Raw genomic sequence first — 25524 nt, forward strand, 5'->3', positions numbered from 1 at the left:
AGAGGGGAGGGGAATGTCCCGCCGCCCGCGCCATCCCTCCGCCCTTCGGTCCCGCCGCCACACGCCGCGCGAGCTCGGACCAGGCGCCCGCCCCTCCTCCTCGTCCCTCGTTGACGGCCGCGAAGCCCCGAGCCGGCGGGAGCCGGGTGCTCACCATGTCGGTCGTGTTCAGCAACAGGTTCCAAGGTAGGCATCGCGGTCCCCCCGCCGGCCCGCGCCCCTGCCCCGCCCCCTGGCCCGCCGGCCCGCGCCTCCGCCACCCGCCCCGGCCCGCGCCTGGTGGCCCCCGCCCGCCACCTGTGCGCGCGGGGCGCTCGGTGGGGTCTGCGGCGCGCGGGGAGTGAGCGCGGGCCGAGAGCGCGCGGCCCGGAGAGAGACCCCCGGCTTCCCCGGCCGCCTCTTTGTCTCCTCCAGGAGGGAAAGCCTTCGGTTTGCTCAAAGCCCGGCAGGAGAGGAGGCTGGCCGAGATCAACCGGGTAAGCGAGCGCCGCTGCCTTCGCTTTTCCAGCTCCACGCTGCCGCCCAGGGCAGCTTGCCAGTCGCCCCCAAATCTCCGAGCGCCCCGTGGGGTGGGTCCCACCTCCGTCTGCTGTGCTAGCTGCAAAATCAACCCTCCCCCCCTCCTTCTCCCGGGCTTTCCCCAATTTCCTCCCTCCAGCCCTGTCTCCGCGCCTCCAGGTAGGTCCCCCTCCAGCCCCTCCACCTCCCTCTGGTCTCGGGTTGCAAGTTGTTCCTCTCAGACTAGGGAGGTGGGGCCCTCTCTGGAGCTCTGATGGCAGCCCAGCTCACCCGCCCTGGGCCCCCACCCCCCACCGCCTCCCCCGCCCCGGGCTGGCCTGGGATCTGACGCAGGGACTTGGCACTGGAAGGGCCCCCTCCCCCCCACGATGTCTGAGTTGTCCCCTGTTTTACAGCGGCGGAGGGAAGAGAGGCTCAGAGAGGTGAGGTAGCCGCCCAGGGTGGCACAGCAAGTCTGGGTCAGGCTGCTGTTAGGACCCCGGGTTCCAGACTCACAGGCCAGTGATCTCGCCCCCCAGAAAATGTTGGCCTCCTGGCTGGTCCCCCCACTCCCACAACTCCTTCTCACTCCAGCGCTTTTAGGAAAGGTTGCCTTAGATACTTGATGCTTTTCATCCTGATCCTGGTGGATTTCTATAAAGAAATCCTTCCGGCTCTTGCCAGACACACAATGGGACGTTTTAGACCTTTGCTTAAAGACTACATTTAAACTCTAAAAGAAAGGGAAAACTGTCAGGGCCTGCTTGGATTGGTCAGAACTCGAAGGCAGCACCACAAGCCCTGGGCTCAGATCTGGTCTCCATCGTGTACCAGTTCTGCGGTCCCTAGCAAGGACCTCTCCTCACAGAGCCTGGGTCTCTCGAAGGGCTCAGCAAGGGAAGGAATGTCTTGTGATTGGTCCAGCGCCTGGCCCGGTGGGAGAGAAGACTTCCATGGGTGATATTCAGGTGACTTCTTGAGGAGGATGTCCCAGGTTTCTAACTGGTGGCAGAGTCATGGCCACTGAAACAAGGCTGGACATTTCCCCTGCTGGTTCCCTCGGGCTGCTGGGCATCCAAGATCCAAGTGCGGCTCAGAGTCCCAAGTGGACCGCAGTGAGGGTCCGGGGGGTCCTGGGGGGAGGCCGTGTGGAGGCGGGTCCAAGGGCTGCGGCACAAATGTAGCATTAACTCTCACCCGGGGCTTGCAGTCTGATTTCCATGGACTGTCTAGAACTAGGCAGCCTGCCTGGTTTCATTTCACTGGCTGTAGGAAACCCACGGAGGGCTCTGGAGACCCCAGGGTCCCACCAGGTTAAACTCTGGCCCCCTCATCATCATCCTACACCTGGCCTCTTGGTGCTGTCTTGAGTGCAGCTGGACATCCGGACCTGGACGTCTGTCTGGCTGGGACTCTCAGGGGTCCAGGCTGCTGGGCTCCCTCCCAGGTCCCTCCGCAGCTGGCCCAGCCTTGGTGTTGGCTGCTTTTGCCCTCTGGACGGGAGCCTGGAACCCTGACCTCATACAGCCCCCTGGGCCACTCAGCCGGCCAGGTTCCAAGCCAGTTGAATCCACCCACAGCCAGAGGACCCCGAGCCAGAGACAGCTGGAGATGGGAGAAAGGTGACTATAGTCGGACAGGCCAGCGGAGCTGAGAGTGTGTGGGACTTTCCATGCCAACCCTGCCCGTGGGGGATGGGGCGACTACGTGGGGTGGGGGTGAGGCTACAGGGCTGTTCTGGGAGGTGTGGTGACTTGGCTCAGAAAGGGGAGGGACTGTGGCTCTCAGGGGCCAGTCTGGACAGCATTGAGATTGGAGATGGTGAACGAGAGAGGGCTATGTCTAACCACCTTGGGACCCCAACGCCCAGAGAGGGCAAGCAGCCGGCCAAGGCTACACAGAAGCCAGTGGCAGAACTTCTGGTCTAATGTCCTTTCCCTGCCTGGATGCTATTCTGAGATCCACTGTGTGAGCCCAGCCTGGGCTGCTGGGATCTAGGCTCTGGGCTCCCAAGGAAGGAGGCACCAGGATGAAACCAGAAGCTTGAGCTGTTCCCCACCACAGCAGCAAGGTTGTCCCACCATAGTTGAGAGTCATGGGTGGAGGGGGGTGTTCACTGGCTCTGTGACCTTGGGCAAGCCTCTTGAGATAACGGTAATATGTTTGTTGTGATTTTTCAGCTGAGATAATCTATGTAGAGTACACAGGAGAGCTGCCTGCTGCCTTGATTGTAATCAGTGGTTTGTTTGGGACTACAAGGTGCAGGAGTGGAAACCGGGGGCAAGATCTGAGATAGGCTGGCTGTTCAGCCTGAACCAGACCCCTTTGTCTGGCAGAATCTTATCTTCCCCTTCCTGAACTGGGAGCAGAGATGCCTGCTCTGTTCCAGGTCCCTACAACGATCGTCACTAGAGATGATCAGACTGAAGCTCCTTGCAGACTCTCGGGGAATCACTGTGTTTGAAGGTCTGAGTCAATTTCACATATGGCCATGGCCACGGTGGAAGTTCCCTAGGGTGGATAGATTCTTACTGTTGTTCAGTCGCTCAGTTGTGTCTGACTCTTTATGACCCCATGGACGGCAGCACGCCAGGCTTCCCTGTCCTTCACTGTCTCCCAGAGTTTTGCTCAAACTCATGTCCCTTGAGCTATGATGCCATCCAGCAGTCTCATCCTCTGTCACCCCCTTCACCTCCTGCCCTCAGTCTTTCCCCCCATCAGGGTCTTTTCCAATGAGTCAGGGACCCATATTAGCAGCCCAGATTGCCTGCCTTTGGGGTGCAGCTTCATTGCTCCACTGAAGTGGGGCTTTTGGGGTGCTGGGCTGAGCAGCTGCCCGGTGGCCCTTTGAAAGCTGGAAGGCAGGAAGGTCAGGGCTTCATGACTCACTGTATGTGTTTGGGCATCGCTGTGCCTGCTGCCTGGGGCAGAGCCCAGCCTGGCCATGAGCTCTGGGGGCTTCTCTGGGCCAACAGTTTCTCTGTGGTCTTTCTCCTCCCTGGGATGGGCCAGTTTCCAGAGGGCAGCAGGGTAGCTCAGTCTTGGCTATTGTTATTATAAGGGATTCAGGAGTCGAAAGAGAAGGAGACTTGGGTGGACCCAGAGGTCCTGGTGGAGCTGTATGAAAACACACTTTTGGGGGGTTTCACTCTAGTTTTTGCTGTCATTTTCTGTGCACTTGGCATGTGCTGGGCAGTATGCCAGGCGTGCTTGGGACATTATCTCGTTGGATCCTCACTCCCACCCTGTGAGTGTCTGTTCCATATTGCGTGAGGCGAGACTCAGAGGGGCTGAATATACTACCTGGGCTTAAACAGCCACATGAGGCTTCCCAGGTGGCTCAGAGAGTAAAGAATCCGTCTGGAATGCAGGAGACTTGGGTTCAGTCCCTGGATTGGGAAGATCCCCTGGAGGAGGGAATGGCAATCCACTCCAGTACTCTTGCCTGGACAATCCCACGGACAGAGGAGCCTGGCAGGCAACAGTCCATAGGGTCGCACAGGGTCAGACACAGTTGAAGCAACTGAGCATGCACACGCACACAAGTAGCCACACTTGACCCCAGCCTTTCCTCTCAATCTCTGAGCTTGACTGGGGCTCCCTTGTGGGCTCCCCTCCATGCTGTGCCTGTGTACGTCTGTGTGTGTGTGTATGTCTGTGTGTGCCTGTGTGTGTGTGTTTGTATATGTCTATGTGTGTGTCTGTGTCTATGTGTGTGTCTGTGTGTGTCTATGTGTATGTCTGTGTGTGTCTATGTCTCTGTGTGTATATCTGTGTGTGTCTGTGTATGTCTATGTGTGTGTATGTCTGTGTGTGTGTGTGTTTATACATGTCTATGTGTGTGTCTATATCTATGTGTGTGTCTATGTCTATGTGTGTGTGTGTGTGTGTCTGTGTGTATGTCTGTTTATGTGTATCTGTGTGTGTATGTCTGTGTCTGTCTCTGTATGCATGTCTGTGTATGTCTGTGTGTGTGTCTGTCTGTGTGTATGTGTGTGTGTCTGTGTGTGTCTATGTCTCTGTGTGTGTCTGTGTGTGCATGTGTGTCTGTGTGTGTGTGCTTGCGCGTGCGCATTCTCTGCACCACTGGAGCCGGCAGGACCTCCTACCCCCCTACATAGCTGACATTCCCCGCACCCTGATGGCATGGCAGGTGACCCCGGGTCAGCCAGACCTGGCCTTATATGGCAACAGGACAGATTCTCTCCAGCTTCTTGCAGGAACCAAGGGAAGCTATGGGACTGGGCGGGTGCCCCTCAGAGTGTCCTTAGCCGTGGGACGGAGCAGGAGCCTGGAGGGTGGTGAGAGCTGCGGCTTGCACCAGCCAGAGGCCGGGAGGCTCATTTACAAAATAGCTTGCGTTGTGCTTTTGCTCCAGGCCTGGTGCTTAGCGCGCCCCATCTCACTGACTCCTCTCAGTGCAACGCCGGATGAGGTGGATGCTCAGCAAGAGTCTGTAAACATCCTCGTGAGACAAGGATTATTCGGCCACCCACTTTAGAGATGAGGAAACAGAGGCTCAGCCAGGTGAAGTCACCTGCCCAAAGCCACCCAGCCAGGAAGTGACAGAGCCGGGATTCTGTCTCCTGACACTGCCCATGGCTCGGCCTGTCCACCAGGTGGCTGGGCCTCGCTATGACACAGGCGTCTCTTGCTTACGTGGATAAGGATCTCTGCTGCCATCCCACCCTCTCAGCCCTCCAGGGTCGAATGAAGGGCACTCGGCATTCCCTCTAGCATTTTGGTGCCTGATGGTTAGTCAGAGCCCATGTGCCACCTGCGCCAGGAACTGGGCACAGCAGGCCGGGTAGCTCTGCCCAGGGGGTGCTTCTCCCTGGCCCCTCCCCCAGCAGCGGGAGACCTCTGAGCCCTGACCTGGCACCGCACAGGTGTGTCTCTTGTCCTGTGGACTGGCAGTGCTACCCTGTCCCCTGCCCAGGTGAATGCCCAGCTGGCATCGCTGGGCACCCGTCTCTCTTGCTCTTCCTTAATATATTATAAGGGAGATGATGGTGATAAGCAACCATGTGAGCCTCTGAGGATTCAGTGTCCCTGCAGGTCCTGCCCCTCTCGACCTTAGAGTAGCCATGTCACAGGAAGCCGGAGATGGAATTTCTGCAGGGTCTGCTTCATTCGGGCAGCTGGTGGGGTGTTTTTCTCCAGCTGCCCCATCTACTGGCAAGCACACCGTGTCCGGATGAGGCCCCAGAGCCACCGTGGGGGAATGTGAGCCTGTTGTCCTTGCGGGTGCACATTACAGGCACCTGCTACACGCCAGGCCTCAGGCCGGGCATCCGTGACCTGGCCCTGGCCCTTTAAGAGCCTGTGGGCTGCATCAGAGGCCACAGGGCCAGGCATGGTGCCACCTGTCCTTGGGGTTTTCTCCCAGGGCTTCGGCCACCGGCCCCTTGGATGGCCTCCAAGATGGTGATATCTGCCCGCCCTAAAATTCTGCTGCAGCTAATACATAAAGACACGCCTGGAGGGCTGGGAGCAAGCATCCGGGAGCAAGTGCTAGAGGTACCAGCCCAGAAAGGGAGTTATGTGGGGTTGGGGGGTGGGACAGGCAGATGGCGAGGATCGGGAGGCCAGGACACAGCATCCTGGGGCTGCCAACTCCTGCTGGTTCAAGAAACAGCCCCTTCTGGGCATGAGCTCTCAGGGGGTGAGGGGAGACTGGTGTGCACCAGAGCGTGTAGATGACCAAGAGAGGCAGCAGTGAGCCCATGCAGCTGCGGGCACCATCCCTGGGGTCTGAGATGGGCGCACTCTGTCCTCCGTGGATGGCCCATTACTACCAGCTCAGCCTGGTCTCCAAGGACAAAGCCAAATTTGCCCTGGAGGAGGAGCGACCAGGGGTCAAGGCTCACCAGAAGGACGTGATGGCATAATGTGAGATAGACTCGTGGGTGGGCCTCTTCTCTGCCCTTCCGCCATACACAGTTGTCTCTTGGTGTGGCTCGAGTTTGGGTGATCCAAACACACAGTGATAACTGCTGCTGCTGCTGCTAAGTCTCTTCAGTCGTGTCCAACTCTGTGCGACCCCAGAGACGGCAGCCCCTGCTAACCCTTAGTAAATATACTGGGCTTCCCTGGTGGCTCAGACAGTAAAGAATCCGCCTGCAATGCAGGAGACCCAGGTTCAATCCCTGGGTCAGAAAGAACCCCTGGAGAAGGAATGGCAACCCACTCCAGTATTCTTACCTGGAGAATCCCATGGATGGAGGAGCCTGGGGGGGCCACAGTCCATGAGGTTCACAGAGAATCAGACATGACTGAGTGACTAAGCATACACACAGCAAGTATACTAGAAGTGAAGATTTTTCTATACAGTTCACTCATTTAATCTTTATACCAACCCAGTGAGGAGGTTCTGTTATTATGGTTCCATTTCCCAGGTGAGAAAACTGAGGCCCAGAGTTGTAAAGCAAGTTGCCCTGGGCCACAGAGGTAGTAAGTGCTAGAACTGGGATTTGAGCCCAGGCAATCCAAGTCAAGCTCCCTACCCCATCCCTCTGCCGAGCATGCCCTGCACTTGCTGGAGGAAAGATGGTTTGGTCAAGACCTTGCCCTCTGAGGCCTCAGTTTCCCCAGCTGTTGACAAAGAGGACCAGCTGGATCTCTGAGGAGTCGCTTCTGGATTCTGTGACTGGGTGGATGTCGGAGCAGCTCTGCCACCTCTGGGGGTCTGGCCCGTGGGCAGTGACCTCCTGGCTCGTGGCTTCGTGTTTTCCACCCCAGGCTCTTTCCAGCTTGCATTTCCTGGTTCTTTGTTAGGAACTGACCAGGCCCCCAAGGGCTCTAGACTGTCTACTCTCAGAGCCCAGCCGGCCCCTGAACCCCTCATACCTGGATGCTCTGACAGCAGTTTCTGCAGCCTGAAAAACTGGTCTGTGGGGACAGTGGGTTGGAGTGGGGGCGGGGGATGGGACTAGAATGAAACATCTGCACACACGCCCCTTCTCAACCCCCTAGAGGGCTATAGAGTGGTTCCCTGGCCTCTGGAATAACCTCTTTCTGTAGCTGCCCAAGAGGAAATACTGCCCAAATCCCAGTATTGACCTTCTTTGCCCAGAAACCTGTGGCCAGGCCTTGTTAGGGGCAGGGAGGGAGCTGGGATGGTGAAGGCAGATAGACCTTGAATTGTGAAAACACTGTGATCTTGAGTAAGCTGAGCAATCTCTCTGGACTTCCGTTGTCTTATCTGGGAGATGAGGACACCCGGAGAAGGGAAAGGGCAACTACAACCCTTCAGGCCTGAATTGGGGGAGGGGGTTTCCTTCCTAATCTGTTTAATAGTTGATGACAGTCTGGATGATGAGCTGGGGGTTATAAGTGGATTGAATGTATAGAAATGTTAAATGATAATAATACAATAAATTGTTGTTTAGTAACTAAATCGTGCAACCCCATGAACTGCATGCCAGGATAATAATAAATCGCTAACATTAATTTAACGTTTACCAAGTGCCAGGCACTGAGTTAAGCACTTTAGGTATATTTACCTACCTACGTAATACTCAGGACAAGCTTATGAGGTAACTATTTTTCTCCTTCCCAGGTGGCACAGTGATAAAGAATTTGCCTGCCAAGCAGGAGACTTGGGTTCAACCCGTGGGTTGGTAGGATCCTCCAGAGAAGAGAATGGTACCCCACCCCAGTATTCTTGTCTGGAGAATCCTATGGACAGAGGAGCCTAGTGGGCTGCAGTCCTTGGGGTTGCAAAGAGTTGGACCTGACTGAGTGACTGAGCATGCAGAGATGAGGAAACTGAGGCCCAGACAAATGAAGTTGTTTCCCCACGGCACTCAGTGTGTTCAAACCTAGGCGTTCTCACTCCAGCTTGCCCGCTTGTTTTTGTTTTTGGTGGTGGTGGTTTAGTCGCTCAATTGTGTCTGACTCTTGTGACCCCATGGACTATAGCCCTCCAGGCTCCTCTGTCCATGGAAATTCTCTAGGCAAGAATACTGGAGTGGGTTGCCATTTCCTCCTCCAGTTTCCTTCTTTGTTTTTCTTCAAACATCTAAGGTGACCTTCTAGTTCCATCTCCTCTGCCTGGGGGCCCAGAGCTAAGGCAGGGGCTGCTGGGGTCTGGAGAAGGCACCCGCCCAGTGGGCATGGCTGTGCCCTGAGGCTGGGCAAGGATGTAGGGGGAGGAGCCTGGAGGAGGGAAGCTACAGGCTGTGCATGAGCAGGGACCAGGAATCCAAATCTCTGAGGTGAGGTGGGAGCTGGCAGCCCAGCCAATAGAGCTCCTGTTCCTGCCTCCCGCCTTTCCGCCTCCCCACCCCCTGCCAAAGGCATGGTCCACACAGCTGCCCCAAGCCCGAGGTCAGCATGGGCTGACCCGTAAACAGGTCAGCTGCTTCTCCCACCCATAGCTGCCCTGTGGCTCAAGCATTTGTCACTGTTGCCACTGAGGGAAAATGCCATTCCAGTCTCAGTCCTCTCCAGCCTCTGTCATATGCATAAACATGCTTTTGCAAAGCTGCCTTTTCCATTTCAGGAAGGAGGGTGGAGAAAGTCTTCCTGGGCTGAATGCAGTCCTCCCTGCTCACTCACTGCTCACATTTACTGAGCACCTACTATATGCTGGGAATTGCCGGGTGCTAGGCATCCGTGGGGCAGAGACAGTAAACACATCCTCCTAGAATCTGTTACCAAGAACCTGCCTTCTCATAGCATTCTTCCAGCACCCACTGCCACTTCCTTCCTTCTACTCCTCACCTCTGCTCAGGGAGGGAACCCTAGCCTCTGCTGTGGAGTTTCATCCCAGCCCAGCCACTTGCCAGCTGTGCTGCCTTGATGTTGTTCAGTCGTAAAGTCATGTCCGACTCTTTGCGACCCCACAAACTGCAGCACTCGAGGCTTCCCTGTCCTCCACCATCTCCCAGGGTTTGCGCAAACTCATGTCTATTGAGTCGATGCCATACACCCATCTCATCCTCTGTCGCCCCTTTCTCCTCCTGCCCTCAATCTTTCCCAGCATCAGGGTCTTTTCCAATGAGTCAGCTTTTCGCATCAGGTGGCTAAAGTATTGGAGTTTCAGCTTCAGCATCAGTCCTTTCAATGAACACCCAGGACTGATCTCCCTTAGGATGGACTGGTTGGATCTCCTTGCAGTCCAAGGGACTCTCAAGGGTCTTCTGCAGCACCGTAGTTCAAAAGCATCAGTTCTTCAGTGCTCAGCCTTCTTTATGGTCCAATTCTCACATCCATACATGACTACTGAAAAAAACCATAGCTTTGACTAGATGGACCTTTGTTGGCAAAGTGATGGCTCTGCTTATTAATATGCTGTCTAGGTTTCTCATAGCTGGAGAAGGGAATGGCAAACCACTGCAGCATTCTTGCCTAGAGAACCTCATGAACTGTATGAAAAGGTTACCTTGATGAGAAAGTTGTTTATCCTCCCTGAGTCTCAGTTCATTGACCCTTCCTGCAAATATTGGCCAAAAAGTTCATTTAGTTTTTATTACAGGAAAACCACTTTTTGGCCAAGCTAGTATTGACTGAGCACCTACAGAGTAGAATCCAGCAGGGGCAGACAGCTAGTGGACAACACCCTTAATAAGCAATTACACTGTAAATTGTGTTAAGAGATAACTCACTGTGGAATGCAAGGTGTTATCTTAAGGTGGATCGGAAGTGGGGGTGGGGTGTCCAGGAGGCTGTGTGGCATTAAGAGGGTGACAATTGAGTAAGAACCAGAAGGAGGTGACATGCAGCTGTGTGCGTTCCAGGCAGGGGACACAGCTGCCATCCCGCGGTGGGAGCGCACCTGGCATGGGGGAAGCAGAGACAGGAGGCAGGATTGCTGAGGCACCCACTCTGGGGGTGAGAGCTGGGGAGTAGAGGGCAGAGTGAAATAGCATGTTAGATGGTGATCAGTGCTAAGGAGGAAATTGGCTTTATCAGTGAACAGACAATATAGTCTTGGACACCTAGGGCTCTCTGCTGAGAGCCGGGCCCAGGGTCAGGTCCAGAGAGGGGTGTGGCTATTAAGAACCCTGCAGTTCAGGCTGAGCTCTTGCATTTGTGGCTGATTTGTCTCCAAGCCTACCCCCTTGAACGCCATCTGTCTGGAATCCGTAGAGGGGAAACCTTGAAACTCAGACTGGGTCTTGAACCCACAGTCTTTTAACTAAGATCACACACTTGGTCTCAGGACTTAATGAAGCTCAGGTTCTCCATGTCTCATCACAGAAAGAATGAGAGACGAAGTGATAGGTAAGAAGTGGATTTATTTAGAGAGAAACACTCCACAGACAGAGGGAGGGCCATCTCAGAGAGAGGGAGCTGCCGCAGGGTACTACGGAGTTGTCAGTTTTTATAGAGTTGGGTAATTTCATAGGCTAATGAGTGGGAGGAGTATTTCAGCTCTTTTGGGAAAGGGGTGGGGATTTCCAGGAATTGGGCCACTGCCCACTTTTTGACCTTTAAAGCTGAGGCCCCAGGTCTAGTGGAAGTCCACTCGGCCACCGTCTTGGAGCTATTTGGTTCTAATCAGTTTATGTTGTGTCCTCAGGCTGTGTCATTCTTTTAAAGTCATCCCCTGCCCCCTTCCCTCCTGTTTCAGAGGTGGTCAACATATATTACAGACAGGCTCCAGGTTGGTGCAGGATTTCTGGTCAACCAGAAAGAACAGGGGAGTTCAGAGGGCCCCCAGGTCTCTCCCCAGAGGATCTCAGATGTTGGGCTTTGCCTGTGCTCTTGTGCTTCCCCAGGAAGGCTTTCTAGTTCCTAACATGATCAAGTGAAAGGGTCACAGGCACAATGTGGTGAGTAGCCCAAATGGATTCCACTTAAAAATTCAGAGATTGTGAACTTCCTACTTTTACGAAATATCCTTTTCTGAACTCATGGCAACCGTCAATGGTCATTGTTTAAAGACTCAACTTGGCAAAATAAAATCTTGGACGGCCTATATTCACACTTCCCCCTATTTTTTTTTTTTTTTTAATGTTTCTGCTTTACCCCAAAGGCTGGAAACCCCTGACTGGTTGGTACCTCTGCCAGACAGATATGGCATCTGTGACCCCGGGAGGTGCCTGGTTGGCACAGGGTCACGGACAAGACTTAGTTGTCCTGCTTTTGGTCAGAGAATGGGGGGGCAGGGGAGAACAGCTAGAGCTATGAGAGGAAGCCAAGAGGAAGGGATGGACAGACAGAGCCAGCCGACAGGAGGGCAGTCTCCCAGGCTGCAGGGGAAGGTTCCAGCTCAGCGGAGCCAAGTGCATGCAAGTCTGTGCATGGTGCATGGTAATGAGGCTCCGAGTGAGGCTACGGCTGAGCCAGCTGGACCCCATGGGCCCCGGGGCTGCCCTCCACTCACTTAGCTGCTGGAGCCACGGGCCCTGGGGTCCGATAGATGCGTGCTCCAAACCAACCTTGAGCTTTCACCTTGCCTGGGAACCTTGGACGTGTAATATATTGACCACCTTGGTCCTATTCTGACCTGCAAACTCGAGTAACGGTGGCTGTGAGAACTGAATGGGATCGCATAGTGTCTGCCGAAAGCAGAGGAGCAATCAGAGGCCCCCTGACCCAGCCAGAGAGGCCACATTGGCAGGGCGGTGAGGGGGTTGCCTCCTACTCTGTCAAAGGATTCTGAGTTAGTAGGGAGGAACTTGAACTTGGTCATCATTTAGCAGGAAATGATGGCAGGAATTATCAGAAACAGGTTGCATGATTGACCCAGATAATTTTGTTTTCATTTAAAGATCACTTATTGAACTACAAGTATATATTTATATGGGATGTTCCAAAATTTTAAATTAGAATTTTGTAAGCTCCTCCAAATTAATTTGTAAGATATATTTTTCAATAGTAGTTGGCCTAGTCATAACAGGAAAAACATTCAAGAGAATTGTAGAAACCCAAGTTTAGTATCATGATTACCTCTGGGAAGGGAGAGAAATTGGATTAGGGAAGAGCAGAGGGGAACTTCAAACTGTGTATTAGTTAGACCTAGATAATGTTTAACATTTTACTTTATTTTAATGTTTTTGGCCACACTTCATGGCACGTGTTCGAGCAGGGATGGAACCCGAGCCCTCTGCACTGGACGCGTGGAGTCTTAACCACTGGATTGCCAGGGAAGTCCTCTAACATCATGTTAAACAGGGACTTCCTGTAATTTTATGATAAGGACCCTGTCTTACCCTCCTCGGTCTCACCTGCTCTGGTCCCTCAAAAACTGTTGAAATAATGGAAGGATGGAGTCACAGCCACGTCCATGTGGCTCAGTGAGAAAAGCAAGGTCCAGGGAAGTAGAGGGGAAATTCTGCAATTCTGGTGCCACGATGGGAGCACACCCTCTGCTGCCTCATCTGAACGCAGGTTCTAGGGCCACTTGAAGATGAGCAACAAGGGAGGTAAGACACAGGAGACCTGAGTTCGATCCCTGGGTCAGGAAGTTCCCCTGGAGAAGGCAATGACAACGCACTGCAGTATTCTTGTCTGGAGAATCTCATGGACAGAGGAACCTGGAGGGCTACAGTCCACGGGGTCACAAAGAGTTGGACATGACTGGACAACTAACACTTTCAGTTTCAAGTAAGACACCTGCCACTGTGCCCAGCCTAGCAGGTGCTAATTGTTAGTTTTTGTTTTAAAGTCGGATGAATGCCTGCTCACTGCCCATTTTTAAGTGTTGGGATTAAAGATGCATGCTCTAAGTCAGACAGAACCGAGCTGAAGCTCTGGCTCTGTGAGCCTCAGTTTCCACATCTGTAAAATGGGAGTAGTAATTATAGCTACCTCCTGGGCCCACCAGGAGATCCAGAGTGAAGGTGTGGGTAGGTGCTTCATTCTGGGACTGTTACTTAATCCCACTCCATCTCCCCTCAACCCCATCTGGTTCTGAAAGGGCTCAGTTGAGTTTCTCGAAGCTTCTGAGGGGAAGGCGGACCCTGTTTTACAGATGAGGACACAGGTGGGAGGGTAAATGACTTCTGGAGAGAGAGTAATAATATTAATAATATAATAGCTATTGTTTATTGAACTGCCAAGATTCTTGTATATACTCTCCTTGGATTTGCAGACAAGAAGAAGTTAATGATAATTATACCCATTTGGCAGATAAAGCAAGAGATTCAAAGAGGGGTCAACTGGCTTAGGATCGCCTACTTAAGGAGTTCATGCTGGAACCATGTGACTTGCCTTTGCAGCTCACAGCTTTGTGGAACTTGAAGCTGGGGTGCCCAGAGGGGAAGCCCAGGCCCCTGTGCCTCTACTTAAGAAGCTGACTGAAGGTGCTTTGTCTTCCAGAGCAGAACCGCTGGGCCTCACCCCCAGCTGCTAAACAAACTTCCTACCCACGGGCTGGACCATGCAGGTCTGCCCCTGAGGGTTGACAGGAGGCCAGGATAAACCTCAAAGCCTCCCGCCCAGTCCGGCCAAGCCCAGCCACCTGGCAGGAGGGGCAGCACCGGGCAGGGGGCTGTGTGCTGGTGAGCTTTGCCTGCTGACCGCCTGCTCCTTGCTGTCCTCTTCCTCCGTAGGAGTTCCTCTGCGACCAAAAGTACAGTGATGAAGAGAACCTGCCGGAAAAGCTCACAGCCTTTAAAGGTGAGCTGGGGCTGGCTGCCCCCCGTCCCCAGGAGAGCTGGGTGGCCCCCCTTGCCCTCACACATAGCGTTCCTCATCCACGAGGCCAGGCTGCACCCCAGTTTCATCCAGAACACCCCACTTCCAGGCGGACTATGAGACAGGGTGCCCAGCCCTGGGGACACCCCTCGCCCGCAGGCCCCAGACCCGCCCTGGCCCTCTTTCCCCTCCGCTGCCCAGCGTGGCTCAGGTTGGCTCCTGCCCGTCACTGCCCAGGCCCGCCCTGCTCGCTCCCGGGGCCCCAGGACACAATCGGCTCTTTGTCACTGCGCTTGCCTCCCCTCCTCCGCGGTGGAGCGTCTCGGGAGCCCCTGTGGAGAATGGACGTTTGTGTCGCCACAGTGGGGCAGGGGGCAGAGTTTCTGCCCATTGAATCCCCAGCAGCACAGGATGAAAAGAAAACAGGGCCTAGGAGCCCACGCGGGGCGGAGGCGGCAGAAAGGTCCCTCTGTTCTGGGCCCTGGTGCTTGGTTCCCAGCCAGCGGCTCGAAAGGAGAGGAGCCGTGCACAGAAGGAGCCGGACAGACCTACCTTTGGTGCCTGGGAGATGCACTCCGGGTGTGGGAGCCCTGGGCGTGCTGGGGAACCACTCGAACTTGGCCTTGTGGGCATCCTCGCTGCTCCAGGGCAGAGAGCTGGCCAGTGCTCCTTGGACTGCTTACAGCTCAGCCGTCCTTAAGGCAGGACACCAACGGCTGAACATGTGCTGACCACTGACCTTGTGCTCAGGGTTGCAGATCTCCCTGCCTCAGCCCAATCCAAGCCTCAAGGAGATGGTGCAGATGAAGAAACTCAGGCTCAGAGAGGTGGTGCCACTTGCCTGGGGTCACACAGCTCACTACTGGCAGAGTTGGGTCTTCAACCCATATTGGTCTTACTCCAAAGCCTCTGCTCTTAACCATTACACAATTGGTGCTTTTGACATCATAAAGAAAGAAAAAAGGAAGGAAGAAGGAAAAGAAGTAGAAGACAGACACCCCCGCCCTGGCAGGTCCTTCTGCCCCTCCCCTCCCTGTGCCAACGCAGAGCGGCCGGTCTCTTTCCTTCTCCCTGAATACCAACAGGGTCACTCTTCAGAGGTGGCTCTGAGAGGAGGGATAGAGGTCCCAGGGGATCCACGCTCCTGATCCTCATTGGGATGTAGGATGGGGTCCATCCTAGGACCACAGGAAGATACCTAGGAAGTGAAGGGAATGTGGAAGTTCTAAATCACTCACTCATTTTATCTCCGAATGAGCCCCACTAGGCACCAGGCCATTTGGGACCTGGGGGCACAAGGAACACACACGGGGCGGCCCCCTGGCCAAAGGAGCCCGTGTCCTCATGGGGGAAGGGTGGTGAAGAGAGAGCAAGGGAGTAGAAAGTGTGTCAGATGATAGCAGGTGCTTTGTGGGGGTGACGGGGCCCAGTTAGAAAGGCGGGGGCCCCTGAAAGCAAGAGAAAAGGCCCTGAGAATTCCTGGAGGGACATTCCAGGCAGAGGGGTGGCAAGGCTAAAGCAGGAGCAGGTGGAGATGGGCCAGGAGCCATAATATGCTGCTGGGGGGAGCAGGGTGGGATGGGGTGGGATGGGGGGTTGAAGGGGAGAGGGAGGCCTGGAGTCTGGAGGGCAGATGCTTGTGAAGGTCACAGGGCCTTGCAGGTCACTGGGAAGATCTTGGCTCTCTCATGCTGGCTGCTCGGTGCAGAAGACACCCCGAAGGTTCCGCCCTCCTGTGGCAGGGGCGATCTGCCCAAGGCCACAGGACTTCCCTGCACACACTGCCTTGTCAGGAGATACCAGGCTCATTCCTCCGACCCCTTGATCCCAGAGGTTGAACTCCAAGTCTGTAGTGAGGTTTGCGAGGAGTGTCCGGGGACCCCTGGGCACTATATGTGCCACACTGCGGTCAAGGGCGGGTGCATGGGCATTTGTCCCAAAAGAGCATCAGGTTCTCAGTGAGGCCCATGAGCCCCCCACAAAAGATCAGAACTGTGGGGACTTCTTAGCTTGGAGGTTCTCTCACCCAGCTGCCCATCTGAATCACCTGAGATGCTCTGAAAACCCACCAATTCCGGCCCCCAAGATCTGCTTCCCAAATCCTGCAGATCCGCCTCCCTGGGGCCGGGTATTTATTTCAGTCTCTTCACAGATGGTTGGGATGCGGCCAGCCCGCACTGCTAGGGGCCTGGGGGAAAGCAGCTGCCCATCTTGGCAGAGGGTCAGAGTGGGCCCTGGGCACCTTTCTCTATCTCGCCTGCTGTCAAAAGGTGCAGTGAGGTGAGCCCTTTCTCCAGAGACAACAGCTGAGATGACAGGACTTGCATCAAGCCCCCCTCGTGGGATGAGGAGGCTGGTATGGGCCCCCTGAAGACCCAGCCAGTTACCCCCCAGGGGAGTCACTGGGGCCCTGCTAATGCCAGTTTTTGCTCTGTGATTTCCAGAGAAGTACATGGAGTTTGACCTGAACAATGAGGGAGAGATTGGTAAGTGAGACCCCAAGGGTGCTGGGCCGGGGGAGGGGAGGCAGTTTGATGGGTCAGGGGTGGCAGGTCAGAGAGTCCTCCTGCCTCACCAGCCTGTGGTTTCCTAGTGGACCCTCCTTCCAGCATTTCTCCTCCTCCTCTGTCTTCTCTCGTTTTTCTCCTTTTTTGAATATTTGTATCCTGTTTTCTTTAAAAATGAAATGTGAAAGTGTTCGTCATTCAGTCATGTCCGACTCTTTGCGACCCCATGGACTGTAGCCTGCCAAGCTCCTTTGTCCATGGGATTCCCAGACAAGAATACTGGAGTGGGTTGCCATTCCCTTCTGCAGGGGATCTTCCCCACCCAGGGATTGAAGCCGGGTCTCCTGCATTGCAGGCAGATTCTTTACCGTCTGAACCACCAGGGAAGCTCTTTAAAAATAGGGCGTTACTAAAATTAATACATCATCACTATAAAATGGTTTGGAAATCACCACAAAGCACAGCGACAAAATACATCGCCACAACCCCACCTCCCAGAAATAGCTTCCTTCCATTCTTTGTGCTAATCACAAGCAGTTTTATACCGCTTTAGAACCTTTTTTAAAAAAAATAATATATTGTTTGTATTTTGACATATGATTCATTTTTTTGAAATATAATTAATGGCTGCATAATATTCCATTGTGGGAATGGACTATAATTTATTCACCCAACACCTTAGCATTGCCCTTTCAGACGACGTCTGGTTTTAAGTCTTACTGATAATCCCATGAAGGATGTCTTTGTGCGTGAATCTCTGTCCACACTGCTGATTATTTCTTTAGAGTATATCTCAGGAATTAGGCATTCTGGGTTAAAGGCTTTTGAAGCATCTTGCCAAATTGCCATCCGGAAAGGTCTTGCCAATTTAGTTTGGCCCACAGCGTGTGGGGAACAGTTCACTCCTTCCTGTAGAGCGTTGTCCAGCTTTCATTGAAATGTCCCGGACATCCTGGCACCTCGGTCTGACATCAGTGTGGCCCACCCTGCCTCTCCGGGGAGCTGGTCCACCACTCCCCCGGCCCTAAAATTGGCCCCTGCCCTACCCCCACTCCACTGTTTGCTGACCCATTGTTCGTGGAACAATCCGAAGGAAATTGCCTCAGATCTTGGGAGCCAGGAGGTCAGAGGCAGCAGCTCCTCGGGGTGCCTCCCTTGTTTTTCTTGAATTTGGTTCATTTGTTGGCTTTCTTGTTCTGTGGGCTGTTCTGGGCCCCGTCTCCCTTCCAGCAAAGTGGAGCCTGGGACTGTGGGGTGGGAGAGGCAGGTCGGGGAGAAGCTGGCAGCCAGCACCGGGAAAGCAATTTCTGATGTGTGGGTCAGGCCGACTCTCGGATCCCACTTCGCTGGACTCAATTTCCCGGGTGGCTGGAGCAGGGGACTCATGTTCACCCGAACCGCAGGTGGCAGCAGAGAAAAAACAGAATGAAGAGAAGCTGTGTGTCAGGGGCGTCCTGTGCATCCTCACTCCACATAATCCCATCGACTATTTGATCACTGATGGCAGGAGGTTCAGAGAGATTAAGGAGTTTGCCCCACATCCCACGGCCAAGAATAGCAGAGCTGTATTCCAACCCATGTCTGCCTGACTTTAGAAGCCCACGTCCCTAACCCCTAGTCCATACTGCCTCTGAAGTGGGCAGGGAGGGTGTGATGGGCTTATTCTTCCGAAAGGAGAAAAGTCATTGCCTGCAGTCTCCAGGGAGGGGCCATCCTCCCGGGCTTCTTCTGGGCATGGGGTGCTGCCTAGGACCTTCCCAACTCGGCCCAGCAGCCTTTCCCCACTTAACAGATCTGCTTCTCCTCTGGCAGATCTGATGTCTTTGAAGAGGATGATGGAGAAGCTTGGGGTCCCCAAGACCCACCTGGAGATGAAGAAGATGATCTCGGAGGTGACAGGTGGGGTCAGCGACACCATCTCCTACCGAGACTTCGTGAACATGATGCTGGGGAAGCGGTCGGCGGTCCTTAAGCTGTGAGTACTTCCTGCCTCTCCTGGAGTCTCTGGAGGCAGAGTCACCGTGTGTGGAGAGGTTCCTGGCTCGGGCTTGGAAGCCTCTGACTTACTGGGCAAGGTTCTTAACTTCGCTGAACCTGATGTCTCTCATCTATCAAATGGTCCCGTTAATAAGTACCTTGCTGGCAAAATGAGCCCATAGCAGAACCTAGTAAAATCAGTGCTCACTAAGTGGCAGCGGTGATGGTGATGACGATGACGATAACTGCACAGCTGAGACCTTCTGACCCTCAGCTTCCTCCTTTGTAAAATGACTCTACTACCCCACAGACTGTTGTGAGCATAATCTAGAGCCAAAAACCAGCTCAAAATGTAGGTAGTGTTCAATCTTGATGCTGTTTCTTTTTTTTTTTTTCAATTCTGCTTCTTTAAAAAAAATTTTTTTTTGGCTACAGTGGGTCTTTGTTGCGGCACAAGAGTCTTTTGTTGCTTCTCAGTTGTGGCATGCAGGCTTCATCACACCACGGCATGTGGCTCTTAGTTCCCCGACCAGGGATTGAACCTATATCCCCTACCCTGGAAGATAGATTCTTAACCATTGGACCACCAGAGAAGTTCCTCTTGATGCTACTTCTTGCTACTGAAATGACTTTGGGAATATTACTTTCGGCCCCTGAGCCTCAGTTCCTTCACCTGTAAGACAGAGATGATCATGTGTATCTCGCATGAAGTGTTGTCCTGAGGGTTAATGAGATAATGCGTATGAGGAGGAGTCAAGTCCAGCACCTGGCTGATGGCAAGCACCTAGTGTGTGGTAACCAAAATCCCAGTTTGCATGTACTTCCCCACTGGAGAGCAGCAGAGAAGTTCCTTGGAGAGTCCCAGAGTATTTGTTCAGACTGTAAAGGACACTTGCTTGGATTTTATAAGATTAATTTAAAAAAAAATGGAAACAGTTGATTTATGATATTGTGTAAGTTTCAGGTTTAGAGCAAAGTGATTCAGTTATACATGTGTGTGCATGCATGCATGCATGCTAAGTCACTTCAGTCGTGTCGCTTTGGAACCCTGTGGACTGTAGCCCACCAGGCTCCTCTGACCATGGGATTCTCCAGGCAAGAACACTGGGGTGGGTTGCTGTGCCCTCCTCCAGGGGATCTTCCCGACTCAAGGATTGAACCCACATCTCTTGGGTCTCCTGCATTGGCAGGTGGTTTCTTTACCACTAGTGCCATCTTGGAAGCCCAGTATGCATATATTTCTTTTCAGATTCTTTTCCATTAGGGGTTATTATGAGATATTGAATATAGTTCTCTATGCTATACAGTAAATCCTTGTTGTTTATCTGTTTTATATACAGTGGTGTGTTTGTGTAAGATTAACTTCAAATGTACCAATGTAAAATATACTTGTCTCATTTTACAAAGAGTGAAGCTGAGTGACCTGCTTATGAGCCCATGGGTTCAGGCTGGTCAGAGCATTTAGTGTGGGGTGGGATGATCAGGAGGTGTGCTAGGAAGACCATACAGGTGAGATCACACCGCACCTGAGAGGCTAGGTGGTAGCAATAGGAGTGATGATGCCATTAAAATGACACCTAAGAGTCAGTGGATATTTACTCTGTATTGGGCCCCAGTCTGTATGTTGACTCCTTAGATTTGTCATTTATGAATTCAGTAAATATTTATTGAACACCACCTCTGTGCCAGGAATTATGCTTGGTGCTGGGGACCCATGAATTGCTAACATTCTAATGACAGGAGACAGACAAACACAAAGCAAAAACCCCAAACACCAGGTTGCAATAGGGCAGCACACAGAAAAATAAAGTGGGCAAGAGGAATAGAAAGAGGCGGGGTAGTGGACGGGGAGGATCTCAGTGAGGTGACGTTTGACCAGAGCCCTGCATGAGGGGGATGTGAAGAGATGAGGTGGTGGAAGCTGCACGTGCAAAGGCCCTGTGGCATAGCCGTGCTTTGATGCTCAAGGAACAGCACAGAGGCCCGTGTGCCTCGAGGACACCGAGTGAAGGATGAGTCTGCAGAGATGGGCAGGGGCCAGATGATGTGGGGCCTTGTAGTCCACGGTTGATTTAGCATTATTTGTTTATTTATTTTTGGCTGTGCTGGGTCTTCATTGCTGCATGCAGTCTTTCTCTAGCTGCAGTGAGCGGGGGCTACTCTTCGTTGCAGCGTGCGGGCTTCTCATTGCAGTGGCTTCTCTTGGTGCAGAGCAGAGGCTCGAGGCACACAGGCTCAGGAGTTGCATGGGCTCCAGAGCACGGGCTCAGTAGTTGTGGAGCCCAGGCATAGTAGCCCTGTGGCACGTGGAATCTTCCCAGACCCGGGAATGAACTCATGTTCCCCTGCGTTGGCAGGTGGATTCTCATCCACTGCGCCACTAGGGAAGTCCCAAGGAGCTGACTTTTAAACGGTCTCTCCGACTGCAGTGGAGGAAGAGTGGCCGCAGGCAGGTCATTAGGAGGCTCATGCACTTGTGCAAGTAAGAAATGAGGTGCTCAGCCTGGAGGGGCTGAAGTACAGGTGGGCAGGGGCTGTTGGAGTCGGGAGTGATCTTGGAGTTAGAGCTGGCAGGGGTGCTTCCAGGTTTAAAGGAAAACAAGGAGTCTGATGGCTGTAAGGTCTGGGTTCTGAGTGATGGTGCAGTTTGCTTTGAGAGAAGAGCAGGGGGCAGGTGGGAATTGAGCTTAGTTTTGATGTATTGACTTGGAAGTGCCCCTAGACACACAAGGGGAGAGGTTGAGGAGGGAGCTGGCTGTGCAGGTCTGGTGCTCAGACAGAGGCCCTTTGTGGACGATCGAACTTTGGATGGGATTCAAAGCCAGGGGGCCGAAGGAGCCTACCCAGGGAGGGAGGGAGACCAGAGGGAGGAGAACACTGTCGCTTGGAACAGCTCCAGGATGTAAGCACTTTTGGCATCATCACATTTAGTTGGAAACACTGAGCATGTGTTGAGTGTCTTGCTTGTGGCACCAGTTGGGAAGGAGTAGGGCTGGGATTCCTTCCTGAGGCTATACCTTGAACCCCCACCCTCTGCTCCCTAGACTTTACTGTCAGAGCAGTGGGAGATTTTTGAAGATCTGGGTTTCGAGCAGAACCACAGCGCAGACTAGCCCTGCCTCCTCCAGGCAGCGTGGTCGGGGGAGGCACATGACCCAGAAGTCTGAGGTCTGGAATCTCATTCTGTCTGTGTGGCTCTGAGTCACATGGCCCCTTGGCACCTCAGTGTTCTCTGTAAAATTGGACCATCTGCCTGCAGAGGCTTCTGGGAAAATCCCCCTGGAGAGAGGATGCAAAGGCATTCTGTGGTGGACCCTGCAGATGTGAGGGCCGGGATGATCTTTCCCTGGACGAGGAAAAGAGTTCTAATCCTGTTTTGTGTTGTTTTCTTTTTCTTTTCTCACCACTTCCAAACCAGAGTCATGATGTTTGAAGGAAAAGCCAACGAGGGCAGCTCCAAGCCAGTCGGGCCCCCTCCAGAGAGAGACATCGCCAGCCTGCCCTGAGGAGCCCTGCCTGGACCTCCTCGCCCTCCCCACTCTCTTCCTCCCTCCTGATCTCACCCTTCGTGACTCACTGTGACCTCTTATTCATTTTGTTTGGTCGTCGTGTGTTTGTTTTATCAGCAGAATCAGTGATCTCTTTGTATAGCACAAATGATCTGCCTTAAAGGGGCCCTGGGTTGGGGAGTCCAGATCGCCTCCCTCTCTTTTTCCTTGCGTCTCCCCTCCCTGTGCAGAAGGGCTCACATTAAACCAAAAACCAGACGGAACAGGGCCAGGACAGGGAGACCAGAGCCTGTGATTCCCGCACTTGAAACTGGCACTCTTTGCCTTCCAGGTCTCTGAGCTGAGTCCTGGCATCCTGGCCTGGCCCTGGTGAAGACCTCAGCCCACTTTCAGAAGACCCTAGAGTTGGGATAAGGCTGTAAGGTCTCGTTAGGGTTTCCTCAGACAGGGATCTTGGGTGTGCTAGAATGTGGCCACGAAGTGTCACACCTCCCCGGCTGGTCTCCCCCAGCCCACGCCTTGTCTTATTCTCCGTGAGGTGACAAAAGGAGATGAGGAGAGGGGCTTGGCAATGTGAGCCCTTCCAGAAGGTTCCAGAGGAATCCTCTAATCTTGCCCCCGGCCACACCTTTACAGGCAGCTCAGAAAGAGGCTGCAGCACTCCCCTGACCCTTGCTGGGGCTCCAGAGGTAGAGGGGATCCTGGGGCCTTGGGGCGGGGTTCAGCTCAGTCTAGTCCCACCTTTCAGGGAGGATGTCGAGGGCGATAGGGTAGGAGGGCGAGGCTTTAGTGCTCATGGCAGAGAGAGGCAGCACACCACTGTGAAGCCAGGAGCTGAGAAATAGGGTGCCTGATTTGCTTGAGACCTGACTCTGCTTCCCCATTTGCCTTCACACCTTCCTTACACCATTCATTCATTTGTCTTCATTCATTCACTCAGCCACTCAACAGATATTTATTGACAACCTGTTACAAGCTTTAAGCCCCCACCCCCACCCCACTTTGTCCTGACATGTCTGTTCCCACTTTCTCTCTGATTCATCACTCTCTTTCCAAATCACTCAAAACCTTGAGCCTGGGAATTGGATCAGGGTCACCTGTGTTTTTTATTGCGGACTGGAGTTTTAGAGCCCTGAGCCACCCTGTGGGTTAGCTGGGGCAGGCCTCTCAGTTCACAGCTGACAAAACTGTGGTGACCCACAGGGATTAAGTGCCTTGTCCAAGGTCAGGGGTTTATCTGGAGATGGGGGATCTGGACTGGGGCCTGGGCCTTCAGATACCCCCTGCCCCTGCCTCATCTCTGCTCTGGGCTGGCCTCAGTCAGTGATGAAAACAAGGGAAGGGACAGGGAGGGGCAGTCTCCTAGGTCAACCCTCGGGGAGGGCCCTGGGCCAGGATTCACCCTTCCTAGTGCCTCTGAGTCAGGATCCGCGGGACCCCCAGCCTTGACCCCACCTGTATTCTGTAGTCCCTTCTCCTGCCCACTCAGGACTTAGAGGCACTCATCCATTGCACATGTTTATAAGCACCTGTTACCAGCCAATACTGAAAAGGACAGACTCATGGAATTTAGAGTCTAGTGGGGAATTCAGACCCTGGTGATGAATGTTGGGAAAGAGGAAGCTATGAGGTGACTGCATTGCAATCCTGGGGGCCTAACTGGGCCCAAGACTGGGCAAGAGTCCTGCAGAAGACTTTGAAAAACCTCAAGTGGGAAGGTCTGGGGGCTGTTGGAGGCTGGAGCCAGTATGAGCTCCCCGTGGCTCCTCTGACCCGTAATCAAGGACCCAAGGAGCTGACTTGACGACAGTTTTTGAGGAAGTGGAGCAGGTAGGGGGTGGGGAAATGGCCAGGTTGGATTAATCCACTGGTCTTGACCAGTTCAGGAACAAGATTATTCAGCCATGACTGGCTGATCTTCAGTCTAAGGAAGTACTTCAAATGCATAAGCCTAGTTGAAGTTTAAACCCCAGCAAAACATTCCTCCCTGTAAATGTAAAATCTCACCCCCACATCTCCTCCCCTGCTCCCCCGCTACCCCCGAGATCCTTAGCTGAGAAAGTGTCTGTCTCCTCCCCTTCCCACTGCCTCTCCTTTCTGGGACAGGCTGAGACGTTTGAGCAAAGAAATGCCTTCCTTGACCATTCATCATAGTGTATCTGTACCTCACTCAGACAGGAGGGCAGAACCATCTAGGCTTAGTGCAGTGGTTACACACTTTACAAGATTGCAGGAAGCCTCTTTAAGGGAGGAGAGCAAGTGGGTGTGTTCTCAGCTTTTCGAAAGAGCAGGAAAGTGTTCTCTCATTGGATGGGGAGTGTCCTGGGAAACCCCACCAGTTCCTTCATCATTTCTTGGAATTCAGCTCCTGAAGGGAAAGGGTCTCAAGAGTGGTTCCTGGAAAGGGAGGTCTGCATGTATTTCAGACTGTGGTTATTAGCTATAGGACTCTTACTTCTTTGGCTAAGGGCTCAGCTTCTTAGATGTTCAGCTGCCTTTTTTCTGAAAGACCAAATCTAACTAATGTAACCAGCAACTTGGGGACTGCCAAGTATGGCATTGTCCCTGCCATTCAAAAGGAAGGGGTGTGTCAGGCAAGTTCAGGGGGATGCAGTGTGTGTGTGCATGTGAGTGTGTGTGATACTGGATATCATCTCTACAGACTGGAAATAAAACACACTTATCAATGTCTTGACTGGTGTATTCTGGGGATGGTTCTGACACTCAGGAAATTCAGAAGAGCTAGCTCATATAGTGACAAAGTGAATGAATATATCTGTGTACCAGGCTGTTAGACATTGAACTTCCTTTACTGCATACAGCAACCCCATGAGTAAGGTTCTAGTGTATCAGCCTTGCTTGAAAAATGAGAAGCAGGCTTAGAGGAGATAAGCAGTTTGCTGAAAACCAAATAGTAAGCAGCAGAATACGCCCCCTGGAGCTGAGCCATGTGATCCAAATTAAGAATCTGCCCTAGAGCGTCTATAATAAAGAAAGTCAAGTCGCTCAGTTGTGTCCGACTCTGCGACCCCATGGACTGTAGTCTATCAGGTTCCTCCATCCATGGGATTTTCCAGGCAAGAGTGCTGGAGTGGGTTGCCATTTCCTCCTCCAGGGGATCTTCCCGACCCAGGAATCAAACCGGGTCTCCCGCATTGCGGGCAGACTCTCGTCTGAGCCACCAGGGAAGCCCAGTATTCCACTACAAAAATCTCTCCTTTGGACTGTGTAATAGTTGGCAATCAGCATATCCAGACATGCTGAATTCTAATCAGGCCTTCACCACTTTTTGACTGAGGGGAACCGGGGAATCTTCTTGACTTTTCTGTGCTTCTAGTTGCCTCATCAGTTAAATGGCAACGATAATCCCTAGGTGACTAGGACGTCTTGAAGATTCAATTACACATGGCTCAGTTGGTAAAGAGACCGCCTGCAATGCGGAA

The 25524-nt window shown here is 53.2% G+C and overlaps 1 protein-coding gene across 4 annotated transcripts; it reads left to right on the top strand.

The window, feature by feature from the left end:
* On the top strand, positions 1-24768 carry AIF1L (allograft inflammatory factor 1 like). 4 transcript variants are annotated; one of them, XM_061433862.1, is made up of 6 exons: positions 1-186; positions 415-476; positions 14004-14070; positions 16533-16574; positions 18408-18570; positions 21991-24768. In XM_061433862.1, the coding sequence occupies exons 1-6, from the start codon at positions 156-158 to the stop codon at positions 22076-22078; spliced, it is 453 nt and encodes a 150-aa protein (XP_061289846.1). In that variant the 5' UTR covers positions 1-155; the 3' UTR covers positions 22079-24768. The 4 variants fall into 4 exon arrangements, with proteins under 4 accessions (XP_061289846.1, XP_061289848.1, XP_061289847.1 ...); XM_061433864.1 differs by lacking the exon at positions 415-476 and having other exon boundaries at positions 36-186; XM_061433863.1 differs by lacking the exons at positions 1-186; positions 415-476 and adding an exon at positions 4882-5025.
* The last annotated feature ends 756 nt before the right edge of the window (positions 24769-25524 follow it).

The sequence above is a fragment of the Bos javanicus genome, chromosome 11 (assembly GCF_032452875.1).
Source record: "Bos javanicus breed banteng chromosome 11, ARS-OSU_banteng_1.0, whole genome shotgun sequence".
Classification (NCBI taxonomy): domain Eukaryota; kingdom Metazoa; phylum Chordata; class Mammalia; order Artiodactyla; family Bovidae; genus Bos; species Bos javanicus.

Bases quoted from the DNA above. Each gene is read 5' to 3' on its own strand.
- AIF1L (XM_061433862.1), top strand. From the start codon at position 156: ATGTCGGTCGTGTTCAGCAACAGGTTCCAAG. The intron at 14,071-16,532 runs GTGAGCTGGGGC...TGTGATTTCCAG, and splicing joins AAAGCTCACAGCCTTTAAAG to AGAAGTACATGGAGTTTGAC. The intron at 18,571-21,990 runs GTGAGTACTTCC...CTTCCAAACCAG, and splicing joins CGGTCGGCGGTCCTTAAGCT to AGTCATGATGTTTGAAGGAA.